At 52.1% G+C, this 24,168-nt stretch overlaps 1 protein-coding gene across 15 annotated transcripts in view; it reads right to left on the reverse strand.

The window, feature by feature from the left end:
• The window catches only part of ARHGAP8 (Rho GTPase activating protein 8), a 91,107-nt gene that overhangs the window by 21,269 nt on the left and 45,670 nt on the right, over window positions 1-24,168 (reverse strand). For 6 of the 15 annotated variants that reach the window (XM_020977398.2, XM_020977397.2, XM_020977395.2 and 3 more), the window contains 2 exons: window positions 23,496-23,634; window positions 18,464-20,638 (listed from right to left, as the gene is read on the reverse strand). In XM_020977398.2, the coding sequence (XP_020833057.1) occupies window positions 20,103-20,638; window positions 23,496-23,634 (675 nt within the window). In that variant the 3' untranslated portion in view covers window positions 18,464-20,102. Of the gene's footprint in view, window positions 1-668; window positions 757-1,422; window positions 1,567-2,632; window positions 2,759-4,535; window positions 4,585-5,061; window positions 5,145-8,953; window positions 9,184-9,459; window positions 9,566-18,463; window positions 20,639-23,495; window positions 23,635-24,168 lie in introns of those variants that run through there. The other 9 variants (XR_013483822.1, XM_078148178.1, XM_020977386.2 and 6 more) reach the window with 7 other exon arrangements.

The following is a 24,168-nucleotide window of genomic DNA, read 5'->3' on the forward strand; positions in this document are numbered from 1 at the left end:
GCATACTCATGCATTGTTGGTGGAGTTGTAAATTAGTCAATCTTGGGCAACAGTCTAGAAGAGTCTCCCATAGGATGCAAGTCAGGGGGAAATTAGACTTCTAGCCTCAGAAAGGACCTTCTGAGCTGGAATCCACTCTAGGACCTCCTCACCATCCAGTGGGTCTCTAGCCTCCAGTTCTTCTCAGTAACCGTAGTACAAAATCTTTCATGCTAAGGGCATTAACCTCAGTGTTCTGTGAGGTCTGAGGGGAAGGCCATTACCAACAGGAAGGACTCAAGAAGGCTTCCTGGGCCGAGGGGGCATGGGGGCGACAGACACCTGTCCGATTGGAGCATGGCAGCAGGAAGGGCATTCAGGACACAGAAAGAAGTCTGAGTGGAGGCCCAGTTGGGTGGGAGAGACCAGGCAAGGTCTGGGGACCAAGCAGAAGCTGGAATGCACAGTGAAGAATTTTGGGTGCTATACCTCGCTTGACTGTGAGACCCAAGAGTGCAAGGACAATGTCTCATTGGAGACCAGGTCCCAGCACAGGCCTTGGTACACAGCAGTCACTTCATAAATGCTCACTGAACCCTGTGTCACACAGAAATGGGAAGGCCAGGGACAATGACCTCCCTCAAGGAAGGCAGGAGGAGAGATGGGAGAGGCAGAGGTGGTAGGTTTACCCCAGGAGGCGGCTGTGGTTGAGCTCGTGAGAGGGGGGCATTCGGCAGCAGCTGAAGGTAATGACGCGTCTTCCTGAATTGTCATCCCCTGTGAAGCCAAAAGAAGATCTGTGGGTCAGGGCAGAGCAGTGAAGACTGAGGGGGAGCCTCCGGCTCTCCTTCCCTGGCCACGGGAGGGAGGGCCAGAGCCTTGATGGCTCGAGCACACCCCAGCCTGGCAGCGGATCCCACCTCTCTCTGGGCCTCAGTCTCCACCTCTGCCAAACTGGGACCAGCCCCAACTCCTGCCGTCCTAGTACTGGGCGTGTTTGTCCTTTCCTGCCAGCCCCAAATCTCAGGCACTGGGGGATGGGAGAGTCTCTCAAAGAGAAGTAGGAGGAGATCAGTGGCTGCTAGGACCATACCCCCCGGCCGAGCTTCTGGAAAGGGAAGACAGTGAGCAGCACTCTCTGCTGTTCCCACAGGTGGGTGGGAGTGAAGAGAAATTACACCAGGTCCAGATCAGCTGCTGCTGGAAGCTGCCTGGGCACTAAGAAGTCACACAGTCAGGATGGGACCAGGTAGGGTTGGACACAGACCTTCTAATGGGGGCCCATCTGACCACTCGGCCACACTGCCTTTCTACTAAGTTATTTTTTTATTCACAGATTTGGTAGCTTTGCATCTCTTCATTCCAAGACCTCGCACAAACAGAACTGGGCCCTCCAGGGGGTGGGGATGCAAGGCCCCCCAGCCTCACTCCAGCCCCATGTACCTGCTAACTGGAGGATCCCATGCCTGGCCACGTCGTAGTAGGGATGGTCGATGCCCAGCTCTGAGTCCTTGCAGGCTGGGGTGGACGCAAGTGACACCCTTGGCGCTCCTAACGTGGTAGCTTCTTCTTCCTCTTTCTGTAATTCTGCAGCAAGAAACAAGCCTTGAACGGTGCAGAGTTTCTGGAAGCAGACGCCCCCAGCAAGAAGACTATCAGCTCCACTGTCCACTGGCCATAGGCAGAGGAGGCAGAGGCCCCACTCCAGACCTCAGGGGCACCGCCAGGGCAGCTCTCACACTGCAGACCCAGGAGGGGATGGAGCCATCACCATCCTCATCCCAGGCATCTCTCCAGGGTCTCCTACTCATGGATATTTGCAGAGCACTTTCTGCACCAGAGCCCCTTAAGGGGGTCCTGCCAAAGATGGGATTTGAACCCTGGTCCTCAGGCTCAAAGTCAAGATCTTTTCGCTGCTTCTTTCTTGGGGCCCAATTTGAAGGAAGATGGAGAAGACGGGAAGGCCAACCCAGCGTGCATGTGATGTATCATGGGAACAAAAAAGTGACCTAAAAACCCATGGGTCAATCAGCCACGTGTCCCTTTCCCCAGTGAAGCAAGAAGGTTGTGTAGACACAGCCTGCAGGGGGCGCCACTCATTTCCATTTCAGAGGCTTTAGACCCTCTCCAGGTTCGTAGCCTGGAGATAGAACTTCCATGATATAGGAGAAGAGCTCCCTGAAGCTAAGGCTGTATCTGGTCCAGACTCTCTGTCTCCGCCAGAGATAAGGGCTCAGCATATTGGAACTCAGCATATAACAAGAGGCTCCTGTTTGTTTAATTGGCTGAGTTCCAGTGAATAGGTCCTTTCTGCAGTCTCATGAGGGGGCAAAGACCTGAGTTTGAGCCTGCTTTGTTTAACCTTAGGCTAGACCCTTCGTTCTCTGGGGCTCAGTTTCCATCATCTCTAAAATGGGCAGAGAAGCCAAGGCTCTCCCTTGCCTGTTGGAAGGAATGAGCCATGCACAGAAATAAGAGCTCCTTTCTACAATTCCTGGCCTGGCTGCCCTCTCCAGGTCCCCATCAGGAGTTCTGGGCTGGGGTGGGGTAGGAAACAGCACAATGATTGGCTGTCTCTGAAGCTTACATCTGTCTCTGACATTGGCCCCACATTGTCCAGGACACCCAGTGAAATGGAATCAGGAGCATTTACCGATCTCCGCTAACGCTTCCAAGTCAATTTCCAACATGTTTTCAGCAGAAGCCAATGCAGCTTGGAGGCTGGGAGTAGAGCTCAGGGGTCCCTCCTGGTCCTCAGATCGCCTCTCATCAGACAGCTCTAGAAAGGATGCACGTGGCTGACGAGAGTCTAACAAAGTTACGGGATCCCAGCTGGAGAGCTGGAAGGAAGGCAGGCTCCTCAGGGCTCACCCCATCCGATCCCCTCCTTTTATGGGGGAGAAAACTAGGACTCCCAGAAAGGGAAATGACCAGCATAAGATCACCCAGGCAGCAGACGCTGGACTTGAATCCAGGACCTCTACCTCCCAATCCAAGGCTCTTTCTACTGTTTACCTTGCTGCTTTAGACTTTTTAAACTCTCCCATTTCCAAAGCCTACCAGCTTAGAGAAAAAAAAAAGACCATTCAAGTGACCAAAACCCGACTGATTTCTTCCACCATTCTCAATATCACTTGGGTCGGCAGTGTTCCACGGTGGAGAGAGCCCTGCACTCTCAGCTACCTGCATGACCTGGGGCAAATCCCTCTTGCTCTCTGGGCCTCAGTTTCCTCATCTGTAAAAGGAGTTGGCTAGCTGTGTGACCCTGGGCAAGTCACTTAACCCCGACTGCCTCACCAAAAAGCCAAAAAAAAAAAAAAAGAGGCGTTGGAGGATCCCTTTCAACGCTAGCTGATGACCCTATGGCCTGTCTTCTTTGACCATAATAAAAAGGGGGTGGGCAGGACTTTCTGTCGCATAGCAGAGTTTAAACGATTCCCACATGCAAACCTCCGTTTCTGGCCTCCTCTCACCAGGAATGGCCTCCCAGATTCCATGGCCCAAAGGACTCTAGAGCTGCAAGGATCTAAGATCATCTTCCCATTTTATAGATGAGGAAACTGAGGCCCAGAGCCCAGAGTCCCAGTTCTAACAACTACCCACTGATTTCAACCAGGTTAAAATGTCCTCAGAAGGAACTTGGGCTAAAACTGTCTCAAAAGCTGAATATAGGAGTTAGACTACCCAAAGTGGTCCATGAGGGAGAAGGGAAAGGTCCCCATGTGTCTGGTGGACAGCTATATCTGATGCCTACACTACCTATTCCCATTCCAAGGGACCCCATCGCAAGCCAGATGGAATAGGTCTCATTTCTCACAGCTTTACGGTGTTGATGTCCCCTTTCACGGATACCTCCTCTGTGCCAAAGAGATAACATAATCTCTAGAGCAACACTGCACAGCTCAGATCACAGCTAACATGCTACTGAGGGAACTCTTTTGACCTCAGACCTTTGTGATAAGATAAACTAGAGATGGAAAACATTTCCTGGTATAGAGATGAGCCCGATCTCCTTCTCTCTACTTATACCAAGGGGCAGCTAAGCAGCACAGTGGATAGAGCACTGGGCCTGGAGTCAGGAGAACCTGAGTTCAAATCTGGCCTCAGACACTGATTAGCTGTGTGCCCCTGGGCAAGTCACTTAACTGTTTGCTTTAGTTCCTCATCTACAGAATGAGCTGGAGAAGGAAATGGCAAATCACTGCGGTATCTTTGCCAAGAAAACCCCAAATGGGGTCATAAAAAGTCAAACACAATAACAATACCTGTATCTACCAATGGCAATGGGAAATTCATTCATTCACTTACTCATTTGTTCATTCAATAACTGCTTTCACCAGTATTGGGTGTGAGAGGGAGAGAATGATAAACAACAACTGCTCACGCATTCAGGGCTGTGGGCTCTGAGATTGCTCCAAGGAGAGCCGGGCCCCCGACCATCCCCATGTCAGGCCCCTCCCCCTCCAGACCCTGTCTATGGCTCCCCCCCAACTCACTGTAAAGTGGATTGTTGCTATAAAAATATAGACGTGCAAACAGGTTCTGACAGCAATTACCTTAATGCTGCCCAGCCAAATCAGCACCTCCGCCCCTCGGGCAAGTTCTCTGGAAATGGAATTTGGGACATGAGGGCACAGCTAGAGAGGCCAGGCCAAGCAGCCCTGCTCTGGATCTGGACCTGGCAGGAACAGCCCAATGCATCGGGCTTGGCCATAGGAGATGAGCCCACATCAATGATCATCACAGCAGGATCTCTAAAGCCCTTTGAGGTTTGCAAAATGCTTAATCCCATGTTCTTCAAGTTAAGGCTCTGAGATGAAATGAGAGTGCACAGGCCACACAGGGGGGAAGTGTCAGGGGCAGGATCTGAACCCAGATCCCCCTTACTCCAAGGGGAGCACCCTCCACTGCCCTACCCCTGTTGCTGAGAGCAGGGATCCTTCATACCCATAAAGTCTTCATTCCAGGGTCAAGGACCCTACAAGAGCCAAATGCTGACCCTGGCATTTTGACTCAATTCAACACTTAGTAAGTGCCCACTGTGGGCACAGTGGGCCTTGTGCTCTGGACCGGGAGACTCACCAATGTTTAGATAAGACAGGAAAGGTGGCCTTGCCCAGGAATGGAGAGGCAGAGGCAGAGTCAGGACATCTTTGGTTCAAAACCTGTAGTAGACATGTCACATTGGTCACAGGACCCCAGACATGGGCTTTCTGTAAACTAACAAAATCACAGCGGGGGGAGTCTGCCCTTGTTCAGTCCATGGGATGCGCATGTATGTATGTGTATACACGTGTGAGTGTGTCTGTATGTGTGCATGTGTACATGCATGTGCATGAGGGTATGCATGTGCACTGTGTGTGTTACGTTTATGTGTATATGTATATGTGTTTATACATATGTGAGTATACATTTCTATGAGTATGCATGTATGTGTATATATGTGTACATATGTGAGTATATGTGTGTACATGAGTGTGTGCGTGTGTTTGGGTACATACATGTGTGTGTGTGTGTGTGTGCACATGGCAAGTCCAGACCTGCCCCTAGCTTTCAAAGACCTTATAACGTAATGGGGGTGAGCAAAGCAGCTGCAAAAAATCCATCAAGCTCCCCCTCCACTCCCCCCTACCCTGACTCCTCCAAACATCTAGAAAATGCCCCAGACCAAATCCAAACAACAGTCTCCAGGAGCCACCTCTCCAGTCCAGGCTGGTATAGGGCTACACACAGGGAGGTCAGCACTCATGGGGGGGGGGGTGCAGCCTGGCCAGGAGCATGCCACCCAGAGCCCTCCAGGGCAGAGAGAAGCTGCGTGCCATTCCCCTCTGTGTCCCCCCCCAGTGCCAGGTCACAGACCCAAGGCCGACTGGGGATGTCACCTACACCTAGGGGCAGCGCTTTCCTCTGAGGTAAGGAGTGGTGGAAGGGCCCAAGGCAGTATAGCAAGAGAGGCATCATTCAGAAGACAGCAGCAGCTGTGTGGCTCCGACCTCAGGAGCAGAGAAGCATCTCTGGTTTAGCTTCTAGCCCAATCCAAAGCCCACAGAGGAAGAACCGGGGCAGGAATCCCACACCCGCTGGGACCCAAAGTTCTGTAGCTCTGAAGCAGCACACCCGCTGGCTCGCTGATGGTCCAGCAGCGTCTACTGAAATGTCCATCAGGGCTCGCAAGCCCAGAGGCTGTTGCTCAGATCCAAACTTAGGTCAGGAGCTTGCAGGGCTTGGACGGGGGCAGGGGGAGGAGGGATCAAGCATCGCTCCACCAGATCCTTTTGGGAGCCTTGAAAGCTGTCAGGTCCTCAGCCTGAGAGCCTGGAATAACACAACAGCTAATACTCCAAGACGGCAGTAAGATCAAGACAGCCCTTCCCTGAAGATGTACGGAGAGCCCTAACGGGAAGTCCAAAGTCAGGAACCTGGAAGAAGGCACAAGGAAGTCCCACCATAGAAGGTTGTTAGAGTGACAGGGTCACTCAAGAGGCAAACCCAGAAGAAGAGGGTGACTCCAAAACAGCTACAAGCAAAGTTTCAGAGGAAAACACAGCTTGGGCACAGACTCAACTAGAATTCCTGGAAGAGACAAAGCAAGAGTTTAAAAGGAAATTAAAAGTGTCTTATCCATGAAATGAGAGCACTTGGGGAAAAAATTGGAAAAGAAATGAGAGCTACAGATGAATAAATTGGAAAGGGAATTAACAGCCTGGCACAAGATGTATACAACCTTGTGGCAAACTCCCTGAAAATTAGGATGGAGCAAATAGAAGCCAATGACTCCGTGAGACAACAAGAAATAGCACAACTGAGGCTCAGGGATACCATGACTTGCCCAAGGTCACCCAGCCAGGAAGTGTTTGAGGTGGGATTGGAACCCACATCCCCAGACTCCACCTCATTATGACTCATCATATGCCAGGCTCTGAACTCTGTGCCAGGGGAGAGACACAGCTGAATGGCAGCCCACTCCCCGCTGGCACCCCAAGAGGCGGATCAAATGAGGACATGACAGATATAGGAGAAAAAAATTTAGAATTGCTAGACCACCTGAAAGCCATGACCGAGAGACTATAGATCATATTCAAGAACTCTTAAAGGAAAACAGCTGGGATCTTTTAGAAGCAGAGGACAAAGCGGGATGAGAAAGAATCGGCTGATCCCCTCCTGAAAGAAATCTCTTGGGGAACAGTCTAGCACCCCAGCCAGCTCTGCAAGCCTGAGAATGTCAGGATGCCAAGCCTGCGACCATGGAGATCTTCAAAGTGTACATGCATGCACAGAAGAAAACAGCAGGAAGGCTGAAAGGGAACACAGAGCAATAGGGCAGTTGGGAAAATGGCAAATCAAATACTTTCACCTACGATATAACTCTCTTTTTCTGCTCTGCTTTGTATAAGGAAATGCTCATTTTATATGCTGTTTGTTACGCACAGAATTTTAAAAATAATAACATTTTTAAAAAGATACATTTCTAGCTATTTTTATCCTGGTGCATTATGGTTCAGTTTCTAGGTTCTCTCCCCTCCTCAATGAGCCCTAGGAGATGCATGTTTGTGATGGGAGGTGGAGGTAGGTGAATGGGGCATGTCTCTTTCCCATGCTTACCCAGTAATAGGGGATAAAGGTGAGATGCTCCTGCTTATTGAGGGCTGTAAGGCTAGAATGAGAGAGGGATGCCATGGGGCTTTGGAAATATTAATGCTTTGTAGAAATGCTGTTGCTGCTGATTGCTGCCAAGGTCGCCAGAGGTGTGCCATGGCTGGCAGCCAGGACTTCTGATTTCCTGGGTCCAGAGGTCCTTTCTAGCCCAATTTATCCAAAGCTCATGATCTCTTGATCTAATGTACAGGTTCCTGACATTTGCCAAGGTCAGGCAGACACTGGAACCCAGTACCTTTGGGATTCCAGTTATCTTGGACACATCCCATTCCCAGCTTCCTCTGCCAGGCTGGAATGGGGGGGGGGAGAGGGGAGAGAAAGCGCAAGCAACTCAGTCCCACAAGCTCAGAGAGAGGCTGAAAGTGTGTGGGACCAAAGCCCAGCACCCCAGCTCTGCAAGCCTGAGTGTCAGGATGCCCAAGACCATAGAGATTTTTAAAGATGGAGGTGGGGGGAGCCATTTTACTATCCAAATGGTTCAGATACTTCTTCCCCAGCCCCCTGTGGCCCCGATTATTCTAGCATCTGTGGGCTAAGAAAGTTTCTGGTGACAACCAGCTGCTAGAGATTCAGGAAGGCTGAGGCTTCAGGCCCATCACCCACCCCTGCTTTGTCACTAGCTATGGGCCGGAGGGTCAGTGACCCCTCTCAGATTTCCGGCTGTGTAGATGAGGGCTCATAAACCCTACAGGGCTTTGAACTCAGGGCTAAACAGTGAGGCTCCAGGGAGACAGATAAGGGACGAAACCGCCTTTGGGCACATCCCATGTGCTGGGCCCTAGCAAGAGTGCCAGGGACCCGGAGACAAAAGTGAAACCAGGTCCGGCTTGGCTACTCCTGGCCACTCCAAGGCAAGTGAGGCTCTTCTGTTCTCCTGGCCTCAGTTTCCTCCTCTGTAAAAATGAATGGGAGGATGTCGCGGCCCCCTGAAGCTCGCGCCAGGCTCCTCGGACTCCCAGCCTCTCCTTCCAAACTCCCCCGCCCCCGCCCTGACCCCTTGGGAAAAGAGGCGGAAGTTTCCTCCAGCTCGGATTTGGAGTCTAAACCTCGGGAAGGACAGGAACGCGCCAAGGTCCCCCGTGGGAGGAGGCGGGGAGGAGCTCCCCAACCCAGAACTGCTTTCTAGAGGTAGGGGGAGAGGCGGGAGGTAGGAGCGGGGACAAATGATCCAGCCCCCAACCAGGTGACTACAGTAGAACGGCCCCTCCCTCTCCCTGACAACTTTCTAATCCTTGCTCCCCCCTCGACTGGGGCAACAAGTGCGCCCCGATCCCACATCCTCCTCTCCCCAGCCTAGCCCAGCCCAGCCTTGACTCACCCGGCCCTAGGGCGGAGACCCCCAGCCAGCCCTGCGTGCCCTGGGGTGTGGCGGGGTGCGGAGAGAACGTGCAGGCTCGCCTACCTGGCTGACCAGGTGTGCGGCGCCCCTCCCCCCTCCTTCCCTAAGGTCGCCGGGCGCGAGCTGGTCAGCGGATGGGGGAGGGGCGGGGCCCGGAGTCCATTTCCTGGGCGGGGGCGCCGGCTAGGGATGGGAAGGGACCGTGGAAGGAGTGGAATGAAAGTTTGAAAGGGGGAGGGGCTGGATCAGGAGGAATGGAAAAAGGGAAGCGGAGAGAGAGAGGAGGTGGAGTAGAGGGGAGGAGCAGGGAGAGAGGGGGTCGAGGAGGCCGAGGAAATGAAGGGGGGAGGGGAATGCCAGGGGAAAGGGGCATCGAGAGAGACGAGCTAGGAGTGAAGCCCACGCAAAACAGGGGCTCTTTTTATAGGGTCCCCTGTTCCTCTCTGGCTCTCTTTCTTTCGCTTGCTCTCCCGGGGGCTCCTCACCTGCTCCTGCGGCCCCTGAAAGGCGATCGGGGCTGGGACAGAAGGAGGGTCGGAGGGAGGAGGTGACTCGGGGTCCGGCCAGCGTGCACATTCCTGCCTTTGGCGATAAGGCTGGGCCTAGCTGGCTCTGCTCCCCGAGATCTCAGGTTTCTTCCTCTCTCTACCCCACCCCCGCTTGCCCCAGCCCCACAGCTCTCTGGCTGCCCTGGCTCATCTCTCTTGCCCGATTCCCTTGACCCTGGAGAGCCCCAGCCCGGGCCAGTACCCCAAGGGAAGGAGCCCCCTGGTGCGGGAAAGGAGGGGGCGTCAGAAAGAAGGGAGGGGGCAGAGAAACTGTCCAGCCGAAGATGCCCCGAGACTGAGTGTAGGGAGGAAGCTCAAAAGCCACTGAGCTGCCCTGCTCCAAGAATTCTTACTGTCATCCCCCATCGAGGTCAGCGGCTTCTTCCTGAAGACCCAGTGAATGGGGCTCCTTCCGCAGCCTGCCCTCCCTCCCACTTGGGGGCTTCTCTGCTGGGTGGAAGGCTGCTGAGGCCGTCAGTCCAACAGCCTCAGTTTACAAAAGTGTACTTTGAACTCTGGTCTCCGTGGCCTGCCCACCGTTCCCACTGACTGCCATGGCTGGGCAGTTTTTCCTTCCGTGTCTCTGAAATCATTGTCCCTGTAAACCTCCTCTCCCGTATTCCTAGGTGTGTTTTTCGGGGGAGGGTCCACAGAATAGGGCTGATTCCTCATTCCCTAGACATTTTCAGTTGAGGAAATTGAGACTGAAAAAGTTGAAGAGACTTAGCCAAGGTCAGGGTGACAAAAATCACATGACCAGCAGAGAGCCCTTAGGGAACCATGCTCCCCAGCCCTGTCCTGAAAGGGCCAGAGGAGTCCTACATTTGAGTCTCAGCCCCGCCATCAAGAAAAACATTTATTAAGCACCTAGTGTGTACATGACTGTGGCTAGCCCCCAGGGATTAAAAGACCAAAAAAGGGAAATAGTTCCAGGATTCAAGGATTGTAGAGACCGGTGAGCCCTTCACTTTCTGGGGCCTCTCAGTCCTCTCCCCCAGCCTCAGCACAGCGGGGTAGGGCACAGCGGAGGGGGAAGACCTGGTCAGTCCCATCTAATGCCTTCTCTGTGAGTGACTGGTAGACATCCTTCCACTCTAGTCCTTTACTCCAGGAAGCCTGCCCAGACTTCCTGCCCACACCTGTTTTCCCCTCTCTCCTGCACTTACCAGTTCAATATATATTCAAGTGATCTATAATTTTGCTTTTCTCCCCACTACATGCTGAGGTCCAAGAGAACCCTTCTGAATGAAAGCATTCCATTCTGATTCCCAGCTCAGCGCCCTGCTCTGCATGCAGTAGTCACTCAGTAAGTGTTTCAGTGGTCAGATGAAGTTCTCTTCAATGGCAGGAGGTCACCTGGGCTTTGGAAGGTGATTCCAGAGGATAACAAGACTCTGTGGCTGGTCCCACCAAGGTGGAAATGCTTTGGGTGGTGATGGGAAGTCAGCCGAGCCAAGCAGGTGGCCTCCAGAAGGGTGAGGAGTTGCTCTGGTCGCAACAATGAAACTAATAGGATGCAAAGGATGGAGGGAGGAGCGGAATGAACCCCCCCCCCCCCAGCCAATTGCACACTGAAGACATCATGGATCCCAGAAGTACAGCAGCAAGGTTTAAAGAAATGAGAACCTCTGTGAATGAAAGCCTGCTCCTACCTTCCCATCCTGCTCTCACAATCCTGAAGCTCCTAAATGGGAGCTTCTAGCCTCCAGGTGCAGCATGTAGCCCACTTGCCTCTGACAGTCATGCCTTATGAAGTGCCAAGGCAGGCACCCAAACCAGTGTTTTCTGATTGCCAATCCACAACACTGCTGTGCTGGCCAGTACACCCCAATGCCCCCCTTCTCCAGGCTTCTGGAGCTGGGGGGACCACCCTGCTCTAGGTTAAGGAAACTGAGGCCCAGGAGATGAAGTAACTGGCTTGAGGTGATGCTGTAAGCCTAGAGATGGGTTGGAGTCCAGCTCATTCCAGTTCACTGTGCTGCCTTGTGGGAACTTCTGCTGTGGTTTGCATCAAAGCAGCCCCTGTTCACTGAGGGCGTTGGGCTAGATGGCATCGGGCTAGATGGCATCTTCAGTCCCGTCCAGCTCTGACATTCCATGCTTTAAGGGCCCTTCCAACTTGGAACCCAATAGCCTCTGTCAGGCTTGACGTTTTCCATGCTATGCAAACATCATTTTGTCCGTATAAAATCCGTCCCCCTTGAAAGGGAAGCAATTCGCTCAATTTCTTCTCTGAAAGTCATTTTGGTTAGAAGTTCTGGAAAAACACAGCTGTGGCAAGACTCTAAGAGGTGAGACAATCACAGGTTAATAACGACATCCCAGAAGGCTGCCTCGCCGCCCCCCCCACTCTCCATAAGGGGGCTCTGGAGAAGCCCTCCCCTCCCACAGCTTTTCAGGGCAATGCCAGCCTATTCAGTTACCCGGAGTCTTGAAGCTGTTTACAGGACACCGGAGAACTAATACAGAATAATCCGAAAGGAAAAGACTGGGGCCCCGTTGTGTCAAGGACAATCCACTACATGCATCACAAAGCCGTGGGATGGCCATGGGATGGAAGGATGCCTGCTTCTTGGCCTCTTTCTTCTGGCTTTCCCAGTCCTCATCCATGGTGAGCAGTCTGTGCTTGCTGAGATGATAGGCACATTTCAACAATTGTGCAGAAGAAAAGAAACAGGGAAAGTGAAAACCCACAAATTCAGGCTACATGCTATGGTTTTCTTCCTTTATCAGATTTGCATTTAAGGTGTTTAGGAGGCAAAAAGAAGAGGAGAAGGGAGGAGAAGGAAGAGGAGAAGCAGAGAGCCGGAGCTGGAAGGAGAAGCCCAGCTCATCTCATCCAGTCACTTTACAGCTGCCTTCAGCCTTGACCTGAGCTCAAATACCAGCTCAGCCCCTTCTCGCCTGTGTGGCTGTGGGCATCTCTGGGCCTCAGCTTCTCTGGAAAACAAGGGCAGACACGGGGAGGTCCCACCACGGCGGCTGGCCACAGGTGGGTCAACTTCACTGGCACTCCAGTTTTGGCCTGGGGCCTCCCTTAGGTCAGGTGATTCTTCATCTCCATTTTCCTCTTCCTCCCACTGCTTCGTGCAGATAAGGAGCCCTGCTAGAAATCTCATCTCAATTAGTCAAGCATGTATTAAATGCCTATTAGGGGCCCCAAACTGCCAAGTGTTTGGGGATACAGAGAAAGTCAAAACAAAATAAACCCCAAACAAAAAACAAACAGTGCCTGCCCTCAAGGGGATCACAGTCTAATGGGGGTGGGGCAGGGAAGAGAAGAAATCACTGCGTATGCTGTTGCTTGGTACTTTCCATTCTGACTCTCCGTGATCCCATTTGGGATTTTCTTGGCAGAGATACTGGAGTGGTTTGTCATTTCCTTCTCCAGCTAATTTTACAGAGGAAATTGAGGTGAACAAGGTGAAGTGACTTGACTAGGGTCACACAGCTACTAAATGTCTGAGGCTGGATTTGAACTCAGGAAGAGGCTTCTTCCTGACTCCATGTCCGGTGCTCTATCTGCTGCACTAGAACCAGGATAAACTGAGGGTGGTCTTAGGGGGAAGGCACTACAATGAGGGAGGATTGACAAGAGTTCTTGCAGAAGGTGATACCTGAAACTTCCTGGCCTCGGGGCAGCCAGAGAAAATGCCAGGAGCCTGGAGGGGAACAGCAAAGAGGTCAGGGTCCCTGGATTGCAGAGTGCTTGAAGGAGATTGGGTAACAGTGAAGGTTGAGAGGGGGTGCTGGGAGGGCTTTGAACACCAAACAGACAGTCCTGTTTGGTACTGGAAGGACTAGGGAGCCTCAGGAGCTTACGAATGTGGCCAGAGCTGTGCTTCAGGAGAATGAATCTGACAGCTGAGTGGAGGCTGGATTGGAGTGGGGGGAGACCTGAGGCAGGCAGACCCCCCCCCCCCCAGCAGGCCATTGCTGGTGATAAGGGCCTGCCTGGGGGGAGGGGTGCAGTGGCAGAGGAGAGAAGGAGCCATATCGGGCAAGTGTTTTGAAGGTCTTGATGATAGACTGAATATGGAGGGTGAGAGAGGTCCCGGGGAACCTTGGGGACAGGCAGGATGGTGATGCCCTGGAAATGCTCACGGTTGTGAAGTTCAGAATAACAACCAAAAAAAAAGAAACAGCATCCCGGAGCCAGGCGGCAGAGCCAAGTCAGAGGTAAGAACCCACGGGGCAGGGGGGTTGGGGGCGGGAAGGAGGCAGGTGGGGACGCAGATCCCGGATCAGAATCAGGCAACGTTTGGTCACCAGCTGCCTTGGGCTCCTGCAGAGTGTCTGCCCCCTACGAGCAGCAGTGCTCCCCCTGCCACAGTCCCCAGTCCACCTCCTGGGAAACCAGCTGAAGAAGCCTGAGTATCCATCCCAGCATTCCCGTGCCCAGTAACCGTTAACATGTTTCATTTTTGCCAGAAGCTGCCTGGAGAGGGAAGGGGGTGGAAGGGAATAAGCATGTCCTAGTGTCTGCCCCCCTACTCAGTGAGGGCTCCTGAGTCCCTCCTTAGCGTGGTCATTGTCCCCAACCTAAGGCTTCCTTGCACCTCATAGGGGCTTACTAAATGCTTGATGAATGCAATTGACCAACTGATAAATAGGTCTGAAGGATAAGGTCAGATTTCTCCAGACAGTTTGAGATCCTGCCCCTGGGATTTCCCAGGACATCACCGAAGTACAACCACCTAACCTGTTAGCTCACCCCCACCTTAAGAACAGGTTTCCTTCTGTATTTGGGGCATCACCAAGTGGTTAAGACACTTCCAGCACCAGCGTCAGGTGTCTGAATAATGATGAATTAGCATGTTCACTTCAGCTGAGACCTGCTATAGAAATGACTGCAGTTATTACGTAGTTAATGTGCAACCATTTTCAATGCGATTGCGCCAGACTTCATTTGTTATAATTACCCAATAGCGCTTGTCTTGAGTGTGTGTGTGATGTGTATGAATAAGTGTGTATTGTGTAGGGGTGTGTGTGTGTGTGTGTGTGTGTGTGTGTGTGTGAGAGAGAGAGAGAGAGAGAGAGAGAGAGAGAGAGAGAGAGAGAGGAGTTCTAGGCTCACTGCTACCACTTACCAGCCATGTAAAGACCCATCTCCGAGTCATTTAGAAGTTCTTTCCCTTTGGTTTCCTCCTGCACAAAATGGGGACAATAATAAAAGTTACCTTCTCAGAACTGCTGCCATTTTATCTCATTTTATGTTCTCAGCCACCCAAGGGTCATTGATTATTATCACCAGCTTCTAGGGAGGGAGAGCCCTCCATGAAGAGTAGGTATAGTGTCCAGAAAAGCACTGAGGATATGATTTCATTTGTCTTGTGTATCATCAGCTAAGTCTAGAAGGACGTGCTTTATCCGGAGAAATTGAGGGACAAATCTCAGGTCAAAGAATCACAAGATGGTAGAATCAGAGAATCAGAAAGTGAGAGGGATTTCAGGGGCCATCTGGTCTAAATCACATAGGAGCAGGTGTCCTTCCTCAGACTCTCTACACTACCCTTTTCCCAGTGAACTTCAGCTGTTGCCTGAAGAGTTTCATGGAGGAGGAGAAGGGGCTCCATGGGGCGCATTCCACTTCTGTATATCTGTCCTCATGAGGATGTTTCCTCTCACTTTAAGTCCAAGCCTATCTCCCTGTTACCAGCTCCCCTCACCCCAGCACCCCTGGACAAAGACAAAGCCTCTTCCCCATCCTACTCCTTCAGGCGCTTGAAGGGTTAAAGACTCCATGCTAACATCAGGATCAGTCACCATTTTTTACCCACATCTAAGAACAAATTTCTAAGGATCACAAAATCGGGGTCTGTGGCTCACGTGCTTAAGAGCAGAAGGGCTCTTCTGTTCTCCCAGCCTTGTGGGTGGGCCTGATCTCCCAAGCTTTTGCTGCTAAACTCAGAATTTGCCCACATTGCTCTGATTTCTCTCCTTTCAAAACAGCCTCTTCCCCCATCCCCCAAGTCCTCCCGATAGGGGTACTTATTTCCTGGTTTGTGATCCCTACTCTTGACCAGAGGGGTATCATGGCATTAGGGGAAGAGAACTGATTTTAGACTCTGGATATGGATTCAAATCCTGACCCTGCTCCTTACTCATCCTGGCATGATGGATTTGAAGGTAGAGAATGGGGGAGGCGTAGTCAGATCCAGCTCTTCCATTTACTTCCCATGTGACCTTAGGTGATTCCCTCAAGCCTCAGTCTCTTCATCTGTAAAATGAAGGGTTGGACAGCTAGCCTCAGGGGTCCCTTGCAGCAAAGTGCTTCTGTTTTATCATAAGAGGTTTCTACTCCAAAGGGCTCTGCTGGTGCCCTTGGTCTGATCAAGGTTTATCCACAGAGCTCAGAGGCTCATTTCTGAACCTTTGCCAACATCTTCCTCTCACATTTTGTTTCCGAAGGAGAACCCTGATGATGATGATGGTGATGATGTCACCTCTGTTTAAGAGGTACAAAAGCATTTCCTCACACTCCACGGATTATCAGTCCTTATTTTACAGATGAGGCAACTGAGGCACAGGGAATGTTGTACCTGTGTTTTATAGACAAGAATCAGCCCCAAGGTTCTTGACTCCAACTCAAAGATCTGCTTCTTCCCTGTGGGTCCCAAGGGCCCCTCACAAACATATATAATACAACCATACGCAGAATGACTGATAATCAATGAGGAGTCAGTGGGGGTAAAATCCCACCAGGTCAAAAGGCCTGAGCTCTTATCGAACTGTGTGTGATGACCCTGGGCTAGTCCTTTTCCCACTCTGGGTCCAGTTTCCTCATCTACGAAAGGAGAAGGTTTAATTTTGAAAATCATACCTGGAGGGGACCTGAGAGTCCATAGAGACTAGTCCTCATTGTACAAAAAAGGAAACTGAGGCTCAGAGGGGGTGACGCTTCCCCAAGGTCACACAGAGCAGGCATGGGAGCCAGGGTCTCAGACACCCCCCTCCCCAAGAGGTTAATGATATCCAAAGTTCACCAAGGTCTCATCCGATCATAGTCCAGGGCAGAGGGCACCTTCTTGCCTCCAGGACCAGGCACTTGGGCATTGATACTTCGCCTTTCTCAGCAGCCAGGAAAAATGCCCTGGGGGGAGCAGGGCACACTGCCATCAAAGGGGACATCTGAGCACCCCCGTGAGAAGCGAGAGGTGTCTCATTCCCCGTCAAGAGCCAGAGGGGGTAGAAAAGGAAGCGTGTTTGTCACCAGTATCTGCCCCTCTGCCAGGACGCAGCTCCCTCTGACCTCCTCCCCCCCCCCGAACGAACTTAGCATCATTTGGGTTAGATCTGGCCAGGAGGGCATTCAGCGTGAGCCCATTTTAGAGGTGGGAAGCCTGAATCCTCAGGGAGGGAAACGTTAAAGTCAAGGTCACAGATCTTCTGACTCCAAATCCAGCTTTCTTTCCACAATGCCATGTTATTCATTCATTCTTCAGCATTTGTTATGCACCTACTGTGTACAGTAAGGGGATTCAGGGGAAGGTGACTGGAGGTGGTGGCCCTCAAATTGCTACTTGTTTGAAGATGACATCAGTCTTCAGAAGACAACAGGACCTCCTCAGGGAGACCCAGGGCTGCTCCAAAGGAACTGGGCTGACAATCCACATGAGAAAAACTAAATGGATAAGTAATGCCCCTTGCCCAGGTAATGCCAGCACAGGACAGGCCCAGCAGGCACATGATGGACCACGTGAAAAAAAAAAAGAAAGATGTTTCTGAAGTTTTCTGTTTCCCCAGAAGTTAATGCACAAACAGGATGCCTGTGGATTAATAAATCCTGATTGTCAGGTCCTCTTTCACTACAAGTATTGACAAACCTCAAACAGCAGTTCTTGCATCTGCATGCTTAATTAGCTTCCTTAAGGGCTAAGAGCTTGCTTTGGGCTTCTGCCAGCAGTGTGTGCTCTTTGGGAGTAGGACCCCTGCTTCTTGCAAGAAACGAAATAACCTTCCTCTGTTCACTCTGTCTTTGAGTCAAGTACTTTGGACATTTCTGTCAGCCAGGTCTTGGATTGAAGGGAGTGCAATGGACCCCACTGGGGAATGGGACTGATTTTTTAATGACCCAAGTTGCTCCCTCATTCAAAAATTCATCTTTGTAACACTTATAATCTCCTAGTGATGTGGGAAGGCTGTGTACCTTGGAACACCAAATGACAGGGACCCAGAAGTCAGTGGCGAGGCCCATGGTGGGCACCAGGGCCTGTGCATGAGAGTGGCTGAGAACAAATCACCGGGAGGCACGGAGGCTGCAGAAGGAGAAGAGTGCTCATTGCACGGGTGTGAGGAACCACAGACGGGCATCGCAAGGATTGCCGAACACTGCACTACCTGGGGAAGGCCTCCAGGGGGCTGGGCTCATGGGGAAGCATGGACAAGAATTACCTGCACCTGGGCAGTGATGGCCCTCGCCCCACCAGGTGCCAGGGCGGTCCACCTCCTGAAACGATGTGCAATCACTCACCTGTGCACAGTGCATTCTTCCTCCAGCCGCAGGAGAATGGAAGCTCCCTGAAGGCAGGGCTTTGCTTGGTTTGGGTGCCTAGCCTAGACCTAGTGTGCAGAGATGATGCAGTGAACTCCTGTGGACAAATCCTTCCCTTGCTCCAAAGCCCAGTCCCAACTGATGGGTCAGCCCACAGGTATTTATTAAGCCTCTGCTGTGTGTCTCGCGTGGTCACTCAAGGCTCTCTGAGGCTTTCCAGTTAACAAGGGGCAGTTCTCTCAGGCCGTTTGAACTCTTCTGGGAACTGCTCATTTCCTAATGTGTATCACCCCATGTCTGGGTATGTCTCCCATGTTCATCAGAGAGGATATTTACCACCTGCGGCTCCTTCCAATGCTCTGCCCAGGGAGGAAAGTTAATGTCGGTGAAATGAACTGCACAGAAATTAATCTACAGGCAGGATTTTTGCACACACACACAACACTGTTTGATATTCATGGACTTTAATTTAAATTTCCAAGGGCTGTCTGGGGCTTGGACCAATGAGGGGGAAAGAGAACTGAAGTCCAAGGGCCCAGAAGGCAGGAGGGAAGGCAAGGCTCCAGCGCTGTTCCCTGCCCCACATTTTACAACTACCTTAGTCCTGGATGGGGGTGGGAGGGAGGGGCCAGGTAAACTCCTGCCGTGCCTAAGCCCATGTGCTGCTCTTGGCCAGATATAGCCGGCTCCACAGACACAGCCCCGGGGAACGTTCCTTCCTCTGCCAACTTGCCTCTAGGAAGCCTGGAAAGAGGCAGCCTGAGCTGGGGAGAGAAGGAAGAGGAGCCCAGATTCAGAGCAGAGCCTTTCTTTGGCTGTTTCCAGTCGCAGATTTAGCAACAGAGGGGTCTGAGCCATCACTGCTGAAGGGTGTGGTGGGGGTGGGGGCCCAAGCTGCCAGCATTGTGGCCAGGGCCAGCGGCCAAGCTATGGACAGGGGTGGCAGGAGATGGGGCCAGCAGCCCCAGCTGGGGGATGGAGGGGGAAAAGTTGGTTACTGTTGTCCATGGTGACAGACTAGTCATACCCATGGAGCTTTGGGGCACTTTGAGGAAGTGACCCTGACTCGGAGAAGGTGCTGGACACTGGCTGGGTATGGCTGCCCCCTGGAGAGGCTCTCCTAGTGTGATGCTGTTACTGGAAGTCTCTCCTGGAATGCTGACCCCTGGGAGGACACTAAGGGAGGAGGTATGTGTGTGAGTGTCCGACTTATGCTGAGCATCATATATCCTGGGGCCAGCCTTGGTACTTTCCTCTTGGCTGGGGGTCTGGAGTGAGTCTGGGCTGAGAATGAGGCTGTCCACTGACCTGGTGGCTGCCTGTGGTTGGGCTTTATCAGACTCAGACGTGTGTGTGTGTGTGTGTGTGTGTGTGTGTGTGTGTGTGTGTGTGTGTGTGTGTAGACATGTTATATCCCTTTGGTAGAGTATCGGCTCCATCAGGACAAGGACTGCTGGACTGTTCCTTTGTCTCTCTACAGATCTGGCACAGTGCCAGGGTCAGGGCAAATACTTGATTAATGTTTGCTGATCGATTGACTGAGAATGTAAAAAAAGTAGCTCCCAAGGACACAGAAGGCTGAAGGGTCCCAGGGATAGATGGGAAGGGGCACTGAGACAGACCCATCGGGAAAGCCCCTCCCCTGGAGAAGCCCTGCCTGGGTGGCAAGAAACCTGATGGGAGGGGATGAAGAAACCAGGGAGTGAGGAAATACACCCAAGAAATGGTCCTCATTCTCTCTCTCTCATACACATGCGTGCACACACACATACACACACACACAACACACACACACAGAGCATCAGTTACAAAGTGCCTCAACATGTGTTATTATCTCATGGGATCCTCATGGCCACCGTGGGAGGTCAGCAGGGCAGGGATTTTTTGCCCTATTTAACAGATGAGGAGACAGGCTCAGAGAGGGTGATCTACCCAGGGCTGCAAGGCCAGCGATGACTAGAGCAGGGACTCCAACCCCTGCCTCCCACTCCCCAGTCCAGGGCATCCTCCGTCATACCAGGCCGCCTTTGACACATACATTCATGGCCTAAGACACAAGCCAGGTTGTCTTCCTGGTGGGGGATGGTCACACAACACTCTGTCTGCTCCCATCCACGCCATATCCTGTTGCCTTAGAGCGTCCTCGGTCAAAGTTTATGAAAATCCCTTCAGAGTCAGAATCGATGGATTCCAAAATCTGGTCTACTAAGTTCTCTGGGCTGGAGGAAGGTGCCGAGACTGAGGCTGGGTCTCTGGACAGCTTGAAGGTCGGGCTGGACACACTGCACTGGTGGTACAGGCCTGGCAGTGGTGGCTGCCCCACAGCACGGGCCTTGGCACTGGAGCGCTCGGCCTCGGCAGCCAGGGACAATTTGGGAGCCATCATGGAGACCTTGGAGCCGCCATCAAGGATGGTGGTGAGGTCAGCATAGTCCTGGGCCTCTGGGCAGGATGTCATCTCAGAGACGGAGTGTCTGCGGATGCCCGTGCCATTGGCTGCCAGCCCTTCTGTCTCATACTCCACCACGGGAGTGAGCAGTGGGTTGTTGTAACTCTTGGAGCGAACAACGGGATTCTTGGCCATGATGTCGCCTGCCTTGGAACGGCGGGAAAAGCGCTTTTCTGTTGGAGGAAGCAAAATCAGTGTCACGTGAGGCCAGTGGACAAAAGAGCATCTGCTACCAATTCCCAGGAGCCTAAAGTACCAAGAAGGCTTCTCTCTCCCCTCTTCTTCTCTCTGTCTCTCTCTCCCCCCTTCCCCTCCCCTTTCTCTCTCTCTCTGTCTCTCTCTCTCTCTCTCCTCCTTTTTTTTTTTCCTCTCCTCATAAGGTCCTACTTCATGAAGGCTCCTGAAGACAGTGGCTGTCTCACAGAAGGACTTCAGCCCCATCATCTGTGAAAAGTGTAATACCAGACAAGTCCTTCTCTCTGTCTCTGTCTCTGTCTCTGTCTCTGTCTCTGTCTGTCTCTGTCTGTCTGTCTGTCTGTCTGTCTGTCTGTCTCTCTCTCTCTCTCTCTTCTCTCTCTCTCTCTCTCTCTCTCTCTCTGTGAAACGGAGATGATACACGCCCTAAGCTGTTTGTGTGAGGACAAGGTGAGGCAAGGGTTGGAAGGTGTTTTCTAACCTAAAGGGGCTAGACAGGGATATAACTAGGGCTGGGTGATTGGTGCTTTGTTTCACTGTACCAAAATGTATAGGGCATTGACCACACTTGTAATCCTTGACCAAGCAGAAGCAAGAACGCTTAATAGCTGATAAATTAGCAAGAACAGTTAGTGACAATGTGATGGCAGATGAGCTCCCCAGTGTGACTCTGTTCAGCCCCTTCCCCAGTGGCAGCCACCCAGGCAATGTCTCAGGGTACCCTTCCCTCTCTGACTTTACTGCAAAGCTGATACAAGAGTATTTCATGCCTGTTGTCCCTGACATTTTTCCAGTGCTTGCATATTCAGACAGAAGTATCCCTCCTCTCACTGCTTCCCTCACTCTTTCATCCTCCCTCCCTCCCTCCCTCCCTCCTTTCACCCCCCCTTGATTCCCTCCTCCTTTCCTTCTTTCCTCTCTCCCTTCCTCATCACCAGACCATTTATGTTAGTGACCAGAGTCTTTAAGAACCAGAGGAGCGTGTACTATTGTGCTATAAGAAATGATGAACAGGCTGACTTCAGAAAAACCTGGAAAGACTTACATGGTCTGATGCTGAGTGAAGTGAGCAGAACCAAGAGGACTTTGTCCACAATAACAGCCATGTTATATAATGACTAATATTGTTAAACTGAAACCTTCTCAGCATTACAAGGATCTAAGACATCTCCAGAGGCCTCGGGATGGAAAATGCTGTCCACATCCAAAGAAAGAACTATGGAAGTCGAATCGCTCTCATTTTTACCTTCTGTTGAGTTTTGTTTCCTCTTTCTGATGGTTCCTCCTATTGGTTTTAATTTTTACTTACAACTTCACTAATGTGAAAATATGAAAATATGTTTAATGGGTATGTAAATTTAAAGCCTATATCAGATTGTGCGCTGTCTTGGGGAGGGTGTGGGGGAGGAAGGGGGAGAAAAATTTTCAACTCAAAAGCATATGGAAGTGATTGTTGATAAATCAAAATAAGTTAATAAAAAAATTAAAATTAAAAAAAAAAGAATTAGAGGAGCGTGGCAAGAGGGTCTCAACAAGGCAAAGGCTTCAGGGTGAACCAGGGCTCACTGGAGAACCCTGGGAGAGTCTTCCTGGGACTTGCAGTGTAAGGGAAATGTCCCTCTGAAAACCTGGACAGACTCATGTGAAGTGAGACTGAGTGAAATGAGACGTGCACAGTGATCATGACGATGGAAACAAAGATCAAGGAAAGGAAGTTGAACTCAGGAGGAGCGGGCAAAGCCTGAATGCTTCCCTCCCTTGAAGCAGGCAGCCTCCTGTGGGCAGAGAGGTTGGGGACCACTAGGACAAGATGTGGCATGCATTGTTGGTGTGGGCGCTGTATGGGGGGTTAGGGAAGAGGGCGTGCACACAGTGACTCATTGTCTTTGCTCTCTCAGCTTCATGCCTTGGTTCATGCAGCCTCCTGTCCCCTCTTCCTCGAGGGTCTCCCTCTCTCCTTCCCTTCCTCCTTCCCTCTCTCCCTACCTGTCTCCTTCCATCTCTCCCTCCATCCCTTCCTCCTTCCATCACTCTCTGCCTCCCTGCCTCCTTCCCTCTCTTCTTCCTTCCATCACTCTCTCCCTCCCTGTCTCCTTCCATCTCTCCCTCCCTTCCTCCTTCCCTCTCTCCCTGTCTCTTTCCCTCTCTCTCTCTCTTCCTCCTTCCATCACTCTCTCCCTTGCTGCCTCTTTCTCTTCTTCCAACTCTCCCTCCATCCTTCCCTCCCTCCCTCCTCCAAAGCCACAAGTCTTTCAAAGACTGCTCAGAGATGGAAGCGTCTCTTGGAAGCTTTTCTGGCTTTCTAGCACAGACACACCTGCAGCCTCTGGCTGAGGAGGTCCTTTCCATCTTTTAAAGCCCAGCTCCAGCGTCCCCTCTTCCCCCACCAGGTGAGAGCAGTTGCCCCTCCCTATTCCACTGTCAGGCTCCCATCTCTGTCTTTAGCTAACTGCCTTCAGTGTCCACATGAGCTTCCTCATTATGGCCCCCCATTCTCAAATACTAAAGGGCTCACAAAGCGCTTTCCTTAGCAGCTTGTGAAGGAGGCTTCTGCTTTACAGATGAAGCCGCCAAGGCTGAGAAGGAAGGTGACCTGTCCAGGACCACACAGATAGGGACTGTTGGTGCTGGGCCAAAGAGCCACTTCCCTGATGCACTGGGGAGCAGGACCTCTTGGGAGTGCCTCTCAGACCATGCACTGAGGAGGGATGCGGGAAGAGCTGCTGAGGGGGATGATGGGGCCCTCCTCTCCCAAGAGCCGCCACTGAGGCCTGGGTGACTGAGCTGAATCTGCACCTCCCTGTCAGTGGGGCCCAGAGGCCTCCGCTTCCTTACCCAAGATGCAGGAGGAGTGTGTGAAGGGTCCATCGTTGGAATAGAGGCCGTAGGTACCCAGGTATGGGGAGACCACCTTCTGGATTAGGGCCTCAAGCTTCAAATAGTCTTCCGTGATGCCTTTGGATTCATGGACCCCCTGAGAAGGCAGAGGGAAAGCCATTGGGCAGGGGGCACACGGTGGAGAGAGTGAGGTGTTGCCAGAGCGGCAGCCTGGGGTAAGTGACAGGCCATGCTGGGAAGGAATCCCATTCCAATACCCCCTCTGACAGGCTTCCATCTCCCTGAGTCTAGAACGTCTCTAGGGTGAAAGACGCTGCATCTGCAGCCGTCACCACCAGGGGGTGCCAGCATCTCAGCCTCGGCTGCAAAGCTCGGGGTCACTTTCCTGGGACCCTTCCTCTGAGCCTGAGGTTGGCAGAGCTGTAGACACAGATGATGCACCTCCCCTACCCATTAAGCTCCCATCCGTGGTCTCGGCTGCCTGCTGGCACCCAGCCCTGGGCAGGCTCTATCACGCCTCCCTCACCCCCCATGCTCAGGGCTCTCCCCTCCTTGCTTTCTCCCCAGGGCTGCCAAAGAATCCTCCAGCCCCTTGCCCAAGGGGCTCTGGCACTACCTTCACACATGCTGCACGGAGGCTGGGTTCCTAGTCTGGTTTCCAAAGCTCTCT

The sequence above is a fragment of the Phascolarctos cinereus genome, unplaced genomic scaffold (assembly GCF_003287225.1).
Source record: "Phascolarctos cinereus isolate Bilbo 61053 unplaced genomic scaffold, phaCin_HiC Scaffold_1;HRSCAF=81, whole genome shotgun sequence".
Classification (NCBI taxonomy): domain Eukaryota; kingdom Metazoa; phylum Chordata; class Mammalia; order Diprotodontia; family Phascolarctidae; genus Phascolarctos; species Phascolarctos cinereus.